At 39.0% G+C, this 13,437-nt stretch overlaps 5 protein-coding genes across 5 annotated transcripts; 4 read left to right on the top strand and 1 right to left on the bottom strand.

The window, feature by feature from the left end:
• Positions 1-74: 74 nt before the first annotated feature.
• On the bottom strand, positions 75-4,576 carry CBG18520 (the record flags this gene model as incomplete). The annotated part of the gene is given in 17 exon segments (XM_045241127.1): positions 75-314; positions 1,665-1,784; positions 1,833-1,941; positions 1,989-2,323; positions 2,343-2,526; positions 2,584-2,658; positions 2,701-2,952; positions 2,998-3,120; positions 3,163-3,270; positions 3,317-3,430; positions 3,478-3,579; positions 3,636-3,800; positions 3,849-3,964; positions 4,012-4,128; positions 4,174-4,332; positions 4,382-4,465; positions 4,514-4,576. The coding sequence occupies 17 exon segments, from the start codon at positions 4,574-4,576 to the stop codon at positions 75-77; spliced, it is 2,466 nt and encodes an 821-aa protein (XP_045096503.1).
• CBG18521 lies at positions 744-1,540 on the top strand (the record flags this gene model as incomplete). Its single annotated transcript, XM_002635409.1, has 2 exons — positions 744-1,070; positions 1,124-1,540. 2 exons carry the CDS (start codon positions 744-746, stop codon positions 1,538-1,540), a joined length of 744 nt encoding a protein of 247 aa, XP_002635455.1.
• Positions 4,577-4,610: 34 nt separating the features above from the next.
• On the top strand, positions 4,611-4,679 carry CBG26922 (the record flags this gene model as incomplete). The annotated part of the gene is made up of 1 exon (XM_045241126.1): positions 4,611-4,679. One exon carries the CDS (start codon positions 4,611-4,613, stop codon positions 4,677-4,679), a length of 69 nt encoding a protein of 22 aa, XP_045100108.1.
• Positions 4,680-6,687: 2,008 nt separating this feature from the next.
• Positions 6,688-9,369, top strand: Cbr-cyp-33C9 (the record flags this gene model as incomplete). Its single annotated transcript, XM_045241125.1, has 4 exons — positions 6,688-6,769; positions 7,107-7,585; positions 8,309-8,607; positions 9,252-9,369. 4 exons carry the CDS (start codon positions 6,688-6,690, stop codon positions 9,367-9,369), a joined length of 978 nt encoding a protein of 325 aa, XP_045096502.1.
• A 1,013-nt stretch (positions 9,370-10,382) lies between these two features.
• On the top strand, positions 10,383-13,381 carry CBG18518 (the record flags this gene model as incomplete). The annotated part of the gene is made up of 2 exons (XM_045241124.1): positions 10,383-11,444; positions 11,498-13,381. 2 exons carry the CDS (start codon positions 10,383-10,385, stop codon positions 13,379-13,381), a joined length of 2,946 nt encoding a protein of 981 aa, XP_045096501.1.
• Between the last annotated feature and the right edge of the window lie 56 nt (positions 13,382-13,437).

The raw sequence follows: 13,437 nt of genomic DNA, 5'->3' as shown, positions 1-13,437 counted from the left end.
TAAGTAGATGATCAGATTTTTAGAAACTGAATAAAAATTGATTCAAAAATAACCAAATAAGCGTTTATTCACAATTAATAGGTTTCCTCAATAATTGGTACACTATTCAACTTGGGAAATTTCACATTTTGATATATTTCAGATGTATCTTCAGTTTTACAGATTGCTCTCAGTTGTGACGTTGAGTAGATCTTTTCGGTTCTCAGTTTTGATATGGCCTCCTCAAGTTCAGTAAATGATTGCTTATCAGTTTGAAGGTTTGAAACAATATTAACAATTGTTAAGAGTTCTGTGGCCACATTCGCAAGGCAACTCTGAAATTTTAAACAAATTTTTGAATAGTATCAAATACAGGGTGGCTGAAAAGTATTGAGACACTTGTTATGATGGCTCTTGGCACCGTGCCAAGTCGTATTTTCAAAAAGTTTCGTATTATTCCGAAAATAGGGAGCGTATATAAGCCGACATTAGAGCCATTTCCCATCACTTTATCTCTTCACGAAGTTATGCGAGCTTCTCCTCATCGCCAAACCATTGCCAAGCTGTTCAACGACGGCATCTCCACCGGTGACATCGCTCGAAGACTTCTTCTTCCGAGAGCAACTGTCTATCGAGTTGTGCAACAATTGAAAGATCGAGGACATGTGTTGGAGCTTTAGAAAAGCGGAAGACCTCGTACTGTCAACACTCGCCGGACTCGTGGCATCATCAAGAAGAGAATCACACGAAATGATGCGGTCAGCATGAACCAAATGGCTTCATCGCTCGGAATCTCAAGACAATCGGTTCAATCCATTGTGAAAAAGGACTTGGGTCTGAACAGTTATCGGCTCCTTCGTGGCCAATACCTCACAGAACAGTCCAAGAAGAATCGGCTCGAAAAAGCGAAAAAGTTGCTCGACGCACTCAAGGTGCGCCGCCTCTCTGAAGTCATTTGGACTGATGAGAAAATTTTTACGGTTGAGCCGCTTCCGAACCGACAGAATGCTCGGCAATTGTTGTCAAAGGACGAAGCAAAGTCCCCAAAACGTCGTCTGGCCTACAAGAGACTTTTTCCAAAGTCAGTGATGGTGTGGGCTGGATTGACGTCGGAAGGTAAAGTCCCATTGGTTTTCATTGATAGAAATGTGAAAATCAACTCGGATGTGTACCAAAAGTTGGTGTGATGGATGTTTTACGTCCGTGGGTCACTAGCCACTTTGGCCAGCAACCCTTCATTCTTCAACAAGATTGGGCCCCGTCCCATGGCTCGAAATCCACGAAAGCTGTTCTCGACGCTCATTTCCCTGGCTACTGGGGCAAGGACATGTGGCCCGCTTCCTCGCCCGATCTGAATCCACTCGACTTTTCCGTTTGGGGATATTTGGAGGAAAAGGTGATGGCTCGATCGCACCCAAATGTGGATTCACTGAAGGCCGCTTTGCTCAAAGCATGGGATGATCTTGACGATGACTACCTCCGGCGCACCGTCGCTTCTGTTCCAGCTCGTTTGATGGTGTGCATCAAGGCCGAAGGCTCAAACTTCGAATATCTCCTCTGATATCTTTTCTATTACTATCATTTGTTGAAAAAATAAATCTGGTTCTTTTGTTGAAACTCCATTTTTGAAAATACAACAAAAAACAAGTGTCTCAATACTTTTCAGCCACCCTGTAGCAAGTTACCTGAAGGATTCTCAAAAACAAAACTTCCGAGTAGCCCTCTATCGAATTCAATTTTCCGAAATCGTCTTCCAAATCGTTAAATACTTCTATCAAAAAGCTATAGAATCTTTTTCGCTCTTTCTGAAAATTTATGAAAATTCGTTGAAATGTAATCTACGCTTGATTCACCTGGAACTCCTCCAAATCGTCACTGTCTGGTTGGTGTTTTCTCCCAAAAACCGTATGATATTCTTGCTTAAAAATTGAAAAGTAGCGATGCAGAGAAGCAATGTGGTTCCTAAATTATTATGTATCTTTTTGAACCTCGTATATGATTTAGAATACCTGCAAGTTTGAATCCAGTCCATCCAATCCTGCTCTTGCTCTTCAAACCGCATTCTCAAAAGAATACATGAAATGAAAATTCGGAATCTTTCTTCGGATTCGTTTCTCAATTTTCTCATTTCCTCTTCCAACTCCGCTTGCCTTTTTCGTCGCTCTCTTCGTTTCTCTTCCAGTTCTTCTCGTTGCTTAGCTTTTAATTGTTCCAGATCTTCATTGAAACGTGTGTTGTCTTCTTCGGATTCTAATGAGATGTTCGGATCCAGTGGAGCATAAAATTGGCTTTCTTTCTGCTCACGAAGCTCTTCGCTGGTATTTTTACCCTTTTCAATCATTTCCTGAAAATTATAAATTAACTTTTTCAATGTTTCTTTCAAGTCTCACATCAGCTTGATGATTAAGGAAACTCATATCTGCATTGTAAGTGAAGAAATCGTTGTCATATTTCTCATTCTCAAATTCTGAATCACGAATTGAATGATGTTCATCCGGTGTTGGTAACCGTAAACTATTCAAGGCTTGGTCGGCCCATGCTTCAGACCTAAATATAAATTTTATTTCAAAAATTATTTGAAAACCTAGATAAAAGCCAACTCACTCTTTTGGGGCTAAAAGACTTTCTTGTAGGGAATTGGGCATTTCTAATTGGCGCAGGGTTTGATAGTCATTGGTTCTAGAATTATTAAATGAAGTCGATACTGGATTTGCTACTCACTGATTCCGTTGAGCATTCTCTGGGAGGGTCCCATATTGCGAAAGAGTATCTCGCATAGTGTTTGAAGAGATTATGGAGTAACCATGAGGTTGACTCTCGACTGGAATGGTTGCGACTGTACCAAAGCCTTTTGGACCGTCAGCCCTTTGAATAGATACATTTCCAGCATCAAATTTGGTTCCACTTGCTGTTTGGATTAGCCGTTTGGTGCCACATTGATTGTTATGGTTTATTGGATTGCCGAGGGAAGCACTGTAGATTCACATTTTAAACTAAATTATTAATATACAGATGTACCTGGACTGGTTCTCTGAAGGAATAATGGATTTATGATTGAATGATGAAACAGCTATTTCTTCCATTGGCTTCATATGGCTCACACTGGATTCAGAGCTGATTTCCTGGATTTCTTTCTCTGTGCTGAAAAGACTTAATTAGATTACTTTAAATGTGATATCTTACCTTGTAACATTGTCATCTGGAATTGCAATGTGATGCGGCGGCGTTGGATAGTTTGTAGAGTTGTAGGAATTACCGTAACTCCCATGTAATGAAATATGATAATGCGATCTGGAAAAAAACTATGCTATCTGCAAACCTGCAAATTTCAACTTACCCGTTAGTGCTTCCGTTATGGCCCATATTTGAGATTGTTGCCGAACTATTTGTAACAGAAGAATTGCTTGAAAAATCAATTGTTCCATTTCTGATATTTGAATTTCTCGAAGAACTGATGTTCGAACTAATAGGAAAGCAAAACAAAATCTAATATCTCACCTTGTGTGACTATCCGCTGAGAAATTACCCTGTCGGCTAGTTTCATGTTGTGGCCCCCCAGATTTTAATGTGAAATTGGTAATTTTTGACTGAACATGTGTTCTGAAAACAATTATGCTAACTACAAATACCGGACTGGTAAAAAACCTTCAACTTACGTTTCATCTTCATTTCCTCCGGGATTACCCAAATTGGCAGATGGTGTCAAGTTTTTTGCAAAAGGAGAGGTGACGCTTTGAAAGTCATTCCTTCCATTTCCAACTTTTGAATTATTTGAATGACTGCCGTTCAAGTTAGCTTGGGATGTCATTAATTCCTTAGAACTGAAAAATTGAGTTGGAACACCAGAATTGATTTTTTTCAAATTCTACCTAGCAGGTTTGGATTTGAGCATTTCACCAGAGTTTTTGCTGTAGTATGGATCTCCTCTTGTTGGATTACTATCAGTTGTTTGCAAGATAAAGTATTCATTCCCTCTAGTAGAAAACTGTAATAAAATAATATTCAGTTTTATGTGAAATGGAAAATTCTTACATTTGGGTACCAGTTATTCTCATGTTCCACTCTCACAAATATGATTTTCTGCTGTCTAGCTTCATTGATGATTTCATCGATACGTGGAATATATTCATTGTAAAAAAACTCCCAATTCTGTAAATCGTTATTTCAGAATATAGTATTCATCGAAATTTTTACCATTCCCAAAATTGCATCTTTCATTTCATCGTGAATTTTTCCGATAACATTCCCAAACCCATTTGCTCCTTTCACATTGCTTCCTGGGTACTGGGGATTGAAATTTTCCAAGTATCTGACCAGGTTTCTTACATTTTGAGCAATCACAATACTCGTTTCCTGTAAGAAATGCTGAAACCATCGAACTGACAAACTAATAAAAACCTACATTTTCTAATATTACACTGGTGAAATTGTCAAGATCCTTGCACAGAGTTCTTTTGTATTTATCGAAAAAGTGTTTGTAGTTTTTCTAAAAACTTAGGAAAATCTAAAGATAACAAGGAAGAACAACACAAACCTGACCAATGCAACTCTTGAAAGAAGTTATCATATCCGTCGTAATCAACAGTTCAGCAACCATTTCTGACATTGAAAGAGTTGAAAGAAATTGGAAAATGGAAAATAAGCAAGAATTAACACTGAGGAAGACACATTCCAAAAGTCATATGCATTGCTACGACTAAATTTTGGAGGAGAAAATAGAGTGGAAAATCGAGAGATAGGAGAGGAAGAAAAATGAAAAAACATGTACACAAATAAAAACTGAGTTAAAAAAATACAAATCTCCAAATGAAGAATTGAAACTCCGAATGAAGACTCTATAAACTTTTCAGCGAAATTCCGTAATTGAGAATCAGAATTTGGAAAAAAAAAACTAAAAATCGACATTTCTACCCGAAACGCAACAGTAAACAAACTGATAACCGGTGGTGGTATTTGACAAAAAAAGAGAAAAAAGGGGGAAAATGTTATCAGTAAAAATAAGAGTGAGGAAGAGAGAATATGAAACCAGATAATATTTTTTTTTGTATTAGGAATAACAAAAAAAATTAGGAATCCTGATCAATATGATTTTTCTTATCATATCAGAACTAAAATGAAACTTTAAATGGGGAATTTCCTAAATATATAATTTGGCCATTTTTAGAAAAAAGACAGAAAATCAGAAACTCGAAATCTCGGAATCGGTTTTTTACTGAAACCTAAAAAAAACCCGGTGTCCTTCGAAAATTGGCAAATAGCTGAAAACTAGGAATTTTCAAAAAATTATGTTAATGCAAAGTTTTCAATTTAGCTTGTCTTGATATCAGAAAAAAACATTTCATCAGTTTCCGATGTTTTAATATCTCAAACAGGAAACAGTATAATTAGGTTCGAAGAAACGATAAGGAGTTTCACAGGTTTTAAAGGTAAAAATTCGAGTTTATTTGAGCGTGATGAAAAAATAAAATTAGAAAAGAAACCCCGTAGCAAAAAATGCTTTAAAAGAAAGTTAAAATTCTAGAAAAAAACGACGTGAATTGTTTTAGAAACCATTGACCTTTTTGAAAGTAATATAAAAGATGAGGGAAATGAAAGAAAGAATCAGTTCTCACCTTCTCTGATCTCCAGAGAAGGTGACCCGGGGATCCTGGGTCCTAGACCCTGTGTCCTAGGTCCTGGGCCCTGGACCCGGGTGACGTGGGTCCGGGTGACCTGGGTCAGGGTGACCTGGGTCCGGGTGACCTGGGTCCGGGTGAACTGGTCCGGGTGACCTGGGTCCTGGATCTGGGTGACCTGGTCCGGGTTACCTGGTCCGGGTGACCTGGATCCGGATGACCTGAATCCGGGTGACCCTGACCGGGTGACCTGGATCCGGGTGACCTGGATCCGGGTGACCTGGGTCCGGGTAATGTAATTTGTTTCTTTTTGTTTTTCTGAAATGTTCAATTCCTGAACAGTTGGTTTATTGATCATCTCTAGAGTTTCATCATCAAAACTTCACTCTTTCTCTTATCATTTTTTCAAATTTTTTTTGCATAACATGTTTGTGTCCTTTGATAACCCATTTGTATAGTCCTGCTTGGTTGATTAGTACACCGGCTTTCGGTTTTTTTTTCAGTTTTTAGGAGTCTGGAGCTCAGCTGTTATGTGTTCGATTACTGGAGGACGTAAAAAGAACTTAGTTTGAAAACTTTGAATTCACAGAATTTTTGAAAATACCCTAGTTTTTCAGATACTTGCCGGTTTCTGTTTTCGCCGTTTTCAGTACGAAATGTGAAAAAAAACAGGTGTCTTCTAGATAAATAGCTGAAAAACTAGGAATTTTCAAAAAGTTCTGTGAATGAAAAGTTTTCAATCTAGGTCATTTTTACACCCTTCTCAATTTTTAAAGAGATCGGAAACTTTACAGCCGAGCTCCGGACTCCTGAAAATGGCCGAAAATCAACTGAAATACAGGTTTTTTTTAATTTTTGAAATTGATGATTCTTTTTGAAATATCTACTAACCTACTCCAGTACACAGTGTACTCTTGATCTTTGTCCAATTTTCTACTTCTTTTCAAACTTTGTCCAAACAAACAATTTGGTTTGTATCCCCACCTGCGTATCCAACAACATGTGATACTCTCTAACATTTTCTTTCTATCCCTGCGCAAACTCTCTTTTCCCCATCAAGTCCTTTTTTTCGTATTATTTTGAGTTTTTTAGAATGGTTTTGAACCTCATTCTGGTAGCAGCAGTTGCATTTCTATTCCATCAATTGATATGGAAGCGAAGGAACTGGCCGGCTGGTGAGTGATTGATCTTATGACGAAAATTTTGTTATCGGTATACAATGGTTTTGATCTATTGGTCTGGGTTTTCGTAGTTTCTAGTTGGTAGATCTACCCTTTTTTAACTTGAATGGATTTTAAAACCAAACTTTGAATAAAGATTCCGTAAAAGCTGAAATTGTCAAGCTTCATCTAATTTATCTTGCCTTCTATGTTAGATATCAAAAATATATGTCCACTGATGAAATGTTTGTGATATTATGATAAACAATTTGTCAGTTGACAACTCTTTTATATCTTTGCCAGAAACCAAAAATTTGCTCAAAGTTTTACGGTAGTTACAACATTTTTACAGGACCAACCCCTCTACCTCTAATCGGAAATCTTCTCTCCCTACGGTCCCCTGCGCCTGGATACCAAGCTTTTGACAAATGGACCAAAAAATACGGAGACATTTACACTTTCTGGCTTGGAACCCGTCCTTACATCCTAGTTTCCAGCTACGAAGCACTCAAAGAAACATTCATTAAAGATGGCGAAACTTATGCTGACAAAAAACCAATGGCATTCCAAGAAGCGTTCCGAGGAGGATCGTATGGAGTTGTGGAAACCAACGGACCGTTTTGGAGGGAACATCGAAGATTTGCGATTCATCAGTTTAGAGATTTTGGTGTTGGAAAGGATAGGATGGAGCAGAGGATTATGATTGAAGTGGAGGATATATTCCGAAATTGTGACAAAACTTTGGGAGAAGGTGTTGATTTGACGGATATTTTTGATAGAGCAATTGGAAATGTGATCAATCAAATGTTGTTTGGATATCGGTTTGATGAGGTAATGTTTTCTTTCATCAAATTTTTTTCAGGAAATTCCTCGAAATAAATTCGGAGTGTCGTTGTTGACATTTTACATAGTTGTTTTTCACTGGTAACTTTTGCACGTTGGGTTTTCTAGGCCACCACGTTAAAATGACCTAGAAAACACACCATATGAATGTCAGGCCATTTCTAACTCATTCTAACGTGTTGGCCTAGCTTTTGCAAGTTTTTGCAAGTTTCTAGGCCACCACCTTAAAATCATCTAAAACACACCCAAGGAATGTCATTCGACTTACAGGCCATTTTACCATAGTGGCGTAGAAAACTCAACATGCAAGAGTTGGGCCACCACTTCAAAATGACCAAAAAAAATTCCGCATTGCGCATTCTTCAAGAAATCTCGGTGAACTCTTTCCTCGGAAAAATGGCCTAGAAAACACACCAGAGGCATGTCAGGTCATAGGCCTTTTACCATTGTTACCTAGAAAACTAAACTTACAACAGTTAGGCCGTCACTTAAAAATGACATAGAAAAAACACACCAGGTGAATATCAGACAAATTCGGGGTCTTTTTAATTGGTGGCCTAGAAAACCCAATTTGCAAAAGTTAGGCCACCACTACAAAATTACTTAGAAAACACAACAGAGGCATGTCAAACCGTTCATAGGTCATTTTACTATGGTGGCCTAGAAAACCATGTCGCAAGAATTAGCTAAAAACTCAAAAAGCATTTTCAGACCAGAGCCGACGAGTTCCGCACCATTCGCGCATTCTTCAACTTCAACTCTGGAGAATTCGCTTCTTTCTCAATGCGAGTTCAATTTTTCCTCCCATGGATGGGATACATCATGCCAGGCCCAACTATTCTTGACAGATTCAAGAAGTACCAGAAGGGATTCACAGAGTTTTTTGGAACACAGATCGCGAATCATAAGAATGAGATAGATTTTGAATTGGAAGATAATTCGGACTATGTGGAAGCCTATTTGAAGGAGCAGAGAAAGAGAGAAAAGGAAGGGGATTTCGAAAGTTTTAGGTGAGTCGCACTTTGAAATTTTCTTTTCAAAAAATGATTTTCAGCACCAAACAACTGTCAAATATGGTTCTGGACCTTTGGTTTGCTGCTCTCATGACCACTTCCAACACTATGACCTGGTGCTTTGCCTATACCTTAAATTATCCAGATGCTCAGAAAAAGCTCCACGAAGAGCTCGATAGAATAATCGGGAGTGATCGGCAAATTACTACAGCCGATAAACCAAACCTTCCATACACAAACGCATACATCAATGAAATTCAAAGAACCGCCAATCTGGTCCCTTTGAATCTTCTTCACATGACGACAAAGGATACGGTACTCAAGGGGTACCACATTCCCAAAGGGACCGGAGTGGTCGCGCAAATCAGTACGGTGATGTATGATGAAGAGGTAACTTGTATTTGAAATTTTTTTAAACAAATGGAATTCCAGGTGTTCCCCGAGCCCTATATTTTCAATCCTGATCGATTCATTGATGAGGAAGGAAAACTGAAAAAAGTAGAGCAGTTGGTCCCATTCTCTGTTGGAAAGAGGCAGTGTCTAGGAGAAGGTTTGGCTAAAATGGAACTGTTCCTTTTTGTTGCCAACTTTTTTAATAGATATGAGGTTTGGAATCGGACGGTGAATTAAAAACTGAATAGGAATGTTCAGACTGTTCCTGATTCTTCTGGTGCTCCAGAGATCGACAAGGCCAAGTTGGGTGGGATGCATACGAAGGAGTTCCGAGCGATTTTGAAGAAGCGTCATGGAGAACTATAATTAAATTAACATTTATTTTTTGGCCTACTAGTATTTGTTAATATACCTATTCTTATCATTTTACAAGAAATACAAGCTGCAAATCTAACTTTTATCCACGATGACAAAATTTGGTATGGAGCGAAATTTCAGCATTTTAAATCTGATTTAGTAGAGATTTAAGAGAATTTAAATAAATAAAAAAAATAATCAGTGGTTTTAGAATCCTGGATGGTCCTTGCATTTACAGATTTTTTCGAAAATTCCTAGTTTTTCAGCTATTTGCCGGTTTCTGACAGAAACCCATTTTTTCAAGTTTTCAGTACAAAAACGGGTCAAAAAGGGTGTTTTTCATAAATCGGCAAATAGCTGAAAAACTAGGAATTTTCAAAAAAAAAATCTGTGAATGCACTTTTCAATCCAGGTCTGTTTTCAATCCAGGACGCTGTTTTCAATCCAGGTCTGTTTTACATCTTCCGAAACTTTCAAAGTGATCGAAAACTTGACAGCCGAGCTCCAGACTTCTGAAAATGATTAAAATGGCAGATAAATAATAACTTTCCCAGAAAACTGTTTAATAGTGTGGGCTGAGTGCTTTATGACAGATTTTGAGACATGTTTTCCAATGAGAAGGACGAGCGCGTCAATGAAAATAGACTCGTCTCATTGTGGTCCTCTCCTAGCTATATTGACTCCTGTCAATCATCTTCCAAGAGCTCCTTCACCTCATGTAAAACTTATACATACCAATTTTCCCATAAGCCCACATAACTGGCTTCACATGTTTCCCCATAAACCCATTACTATGATGTTCCAAGTTTCCCATAAGATAACAACAGGTGTGTTCTCCCTGTGCTATCCGAACCTAGGACCTCCCATGTCTGTCCAGGTGTCTAGTCATTTCTCATTCATTCATTCAGAGTGTTCCCCCACTCTATTCGAACTGTTATCCTCTGACAATATTGATTTTTCCCGCCTTCTAATTTTCTTTATATTCTACACCTAACTTAAGCTATTCAGATCTTAACTCTGTTATGTTGTCTCTACAATCCAATGGAAGAAACTTGCTCACTCCGGAGAACTTTATGAAAATCGTGAAACGGTGTATCCCGGAAGAAGTGAGAAGTGAACCTCTTAAAACATTTTTAATCTTTCATGATTTTCAGCTGATTCCTTCTAACTGGATTTGTGATCAGCCTGACATTTTGTCAAATGCTGAGGAGCTCCTTCGTGCTGCTAGAGGGAAGTTAGGAATGTTCGAATCAGATGTGGAATTGTTCAAGACGATTAGCGATTTCTTGGGGGTCGCCGGATGCGCAGACCTTTTGCAATTCGATGTCAACCACTTGTACAAAACAGCGCCAATCATGCATCTGAGTCTAAAAGGAGTTCCATTCCTTTACAAGGTCGACGTCTATTCCTATGCCTTGCTTTTCGTCCCATGCCCATTTGAGAACTGGCAGAGCGATGTTGTCCAATTTGCGTTGAAAAACTATTGGAGATTCATGGAAAATCAATTGAGATCCCATCTGAATTCTCACTGCGAGATGGTCCAATTGCATGTTGAAGATTTCTCGCGCTTTGTTGAGAAATTGAATGGATACGCCAACGATTTTTCTATGAAAGCCTGCGGAATGTTCGAGGATCTACCAATCTACCTTGAAAGCTACAAGTTAGAAGACTATCAAGTCTACTGGACCACAATGCTCGAACTAGATGTAGCCGGATCAGAAGAAGTTTACAAAGTAATCAGCAGCTACTCAGACAAGTATCCTTTCGAAGAAAACAAGCATGATTACACAGTGATGTTGACTTGGATCGGCGTGGTTGCCAAACTTTTTGGGAAACTCATAACGGAGAACTCGATGAACTTGCTACCATTCCACCAGAATGTTCAAGAAAAACCAACCGTCAGATTGTTCACCAATGGAAAGGATAACTTTGTGATTGCTGATGAGCTTCTGATGTCGTTGAAGAGCAAGAATATGGACGTCTCCAAGTTCGAGGAAGATGTGCAATCAATGCCAAGGCTGTCCACTTTCGATTTCAGAGATGTTGCTAGAAAAGTGTCTCTGGAGGATATGAAGAACATCGAGGTAAGATTTGCTTTTCAATTTTATAATTTTATGTCAATATTGATAATTTTCAGTTCATCCGAGTCAAACTTCCTTCTTCTAAACTCGTCGCCGTTCCTATTCCTTCTCCAGATGGTGGCTACTGCGTCCTTGCCAGTGATGCTCTTCTTGAAATTATTAATGATATAATTGTGGCGAAACGAGTGTTCCAAACAGTAAAACATGATCAGTTAGACCACATCGCTGAATTCTTCGATTCCGGCGAGACCTTCTTCCGTTCTGATAGAGGAATTTACTTCATCAGCTTGACTGATTTCGATTCGATTAAACAAAAATGGGAGGATACTTATGCATCAATGATAAAAGATGAGTCAATTGAAGCCAAAAGTTTCCGGAGAGTGAGAAATGGAGGATTCTCATTGGAAGACTTCAAAAATCAATTGAAGCAACTCAATCTAAGCCGATACTTCCCGGTCGACGAAGGAGGAAGAATATTGTACAATTGGAAGATTGCTCAGAAGTCACGTGAGGCATTGACAATGGCGGATATGCATTTTTTGGTCTTCCAGATGCAATTGACATATTTTTACTTTACATTCAACAAGATTGGAAAATTTTTGCATGGCCAAAAAGTGTGTACCGATTGGGCTCCATTTATGACGTGTGAATGGTGCACGAATCAATTGATCACTGATACAGCCCATTTGAACTTTGTCTGCGAGCCTGTTGCATCTAGATTGTCTGACGATTCGGAGGAAGCCGTTGAAGCAGCGTTGCCAGAAGCAGAAGACCAAGTTTTGGATAATGTAACCTCTACAAAACAGAAAAAGAAGCGATCCAAAAAGACGAAGAAAACAGAGAAGGCAGAATCATCGGAAGAATCTTCAGAGTCTTCATCAAATCCTCCTCTAACGTCAGATACAGAATCAGCCGAGGCTTCAACTAAACCCAGTTCTGCATCCGACCAGCAGGAAACCGGAAATCCAAGAACCAAAGAATCGGAAACGTGCCAAAAATGCTTCCGTGCTAGCCAATTCACCAGAACTGCCAATGAGAAGCTAAGACTAGCAAAAATCGAGTGCAAGCATCTGAAAAAGGAGTTGGCCAAAGCAGAGTTGGACGTCGAAGTTATCAAACAGAAGGAGATGGATAAGGATGAAAGAATCAAAATGTTGGAGAATCTTCTGAAACTAAAGGACATGGAACTTCTTGAAAAGCAGGATACCATCTTGCAAATGGAGGTGGAAATGGATCGGATTGTTCATGAGAAGTCTACTGAAATAAAGGAGCTCAAAGATTCACTTTTGGAGAAAGACGACATGATCAAGACTCTAAAAGCAGAGAGACATCCTGAATTGAGATTCCTGGCTCCAACCAGAAGTGATGAGCACACTGAGAAAGTTAGGAATATTCTCTTCAAACTTCTCGAGGTTAAGGACACTCTTCTACGCGGAAATCCAGTTGGCAGATGCAGAGAGCTTGGACAGCGACTCATAATGAAATGCAAGAGCAGAGCTATTGAGAATGCAACACGAATTGAGATGATCAGATTTTGCAACGAAGTCAAAATCTACAAGGAGGCGGTGGATAACCAACTCGTGGTGATTCGTGGAAACCAACAAGTCAAGCCAGAAGAAATCCCAGAGCTCCCAGAGTTTCCCGTTCTCTCCCAGGAATTCCTCGAAAACTACAAGGATGTCGTGAAGTCAGAAGTTCCAAAAATCTGCCACTCCTTGCTGAAGGCTCCAGAAGTGAAACCTGGAGAACTTGCTGATAACGATTGTCTGGTCTGCATCGAAGAAATGGATTGCGAGGAAGAGACTATCAAGTGTGAATGTTGCAAGAGAAGATATCATACCAAATGTGCTCAACAATGGTTCAAAACGAAAAGAACGTGCCCAGCATGCGGTTCAGGATTGTCTCATGCTTCCGATTTTCCGGTTTTGGGACGAAGATAATTTTCTGTGATAACTTTTTTGTCATTTGTTTGAATTCTTGTCATTTTTTGAAGTTT

Source organism: Caenorhabditis briggsae (genome assembly GCF_000004555.2).
Source record: "Caenorhabditis briggsae AF16 supercontig from assembly CB4, cb25.fpc4095, whole genome shotgun sequence".
In the NCBI taxonomy this organism is placed as follows: domain Eukaryota; kingdom Metazoa; phylum Nematoda; class Chromadorea; order Rhabditida; family Rhabditidae; genus Caenorhabditis; species Caenorhabditis briggsae.
Note: the sequence above shows the minus strand (reverse complement) of the source record. Positions and strands in the feature narration are given on the sequence as shown.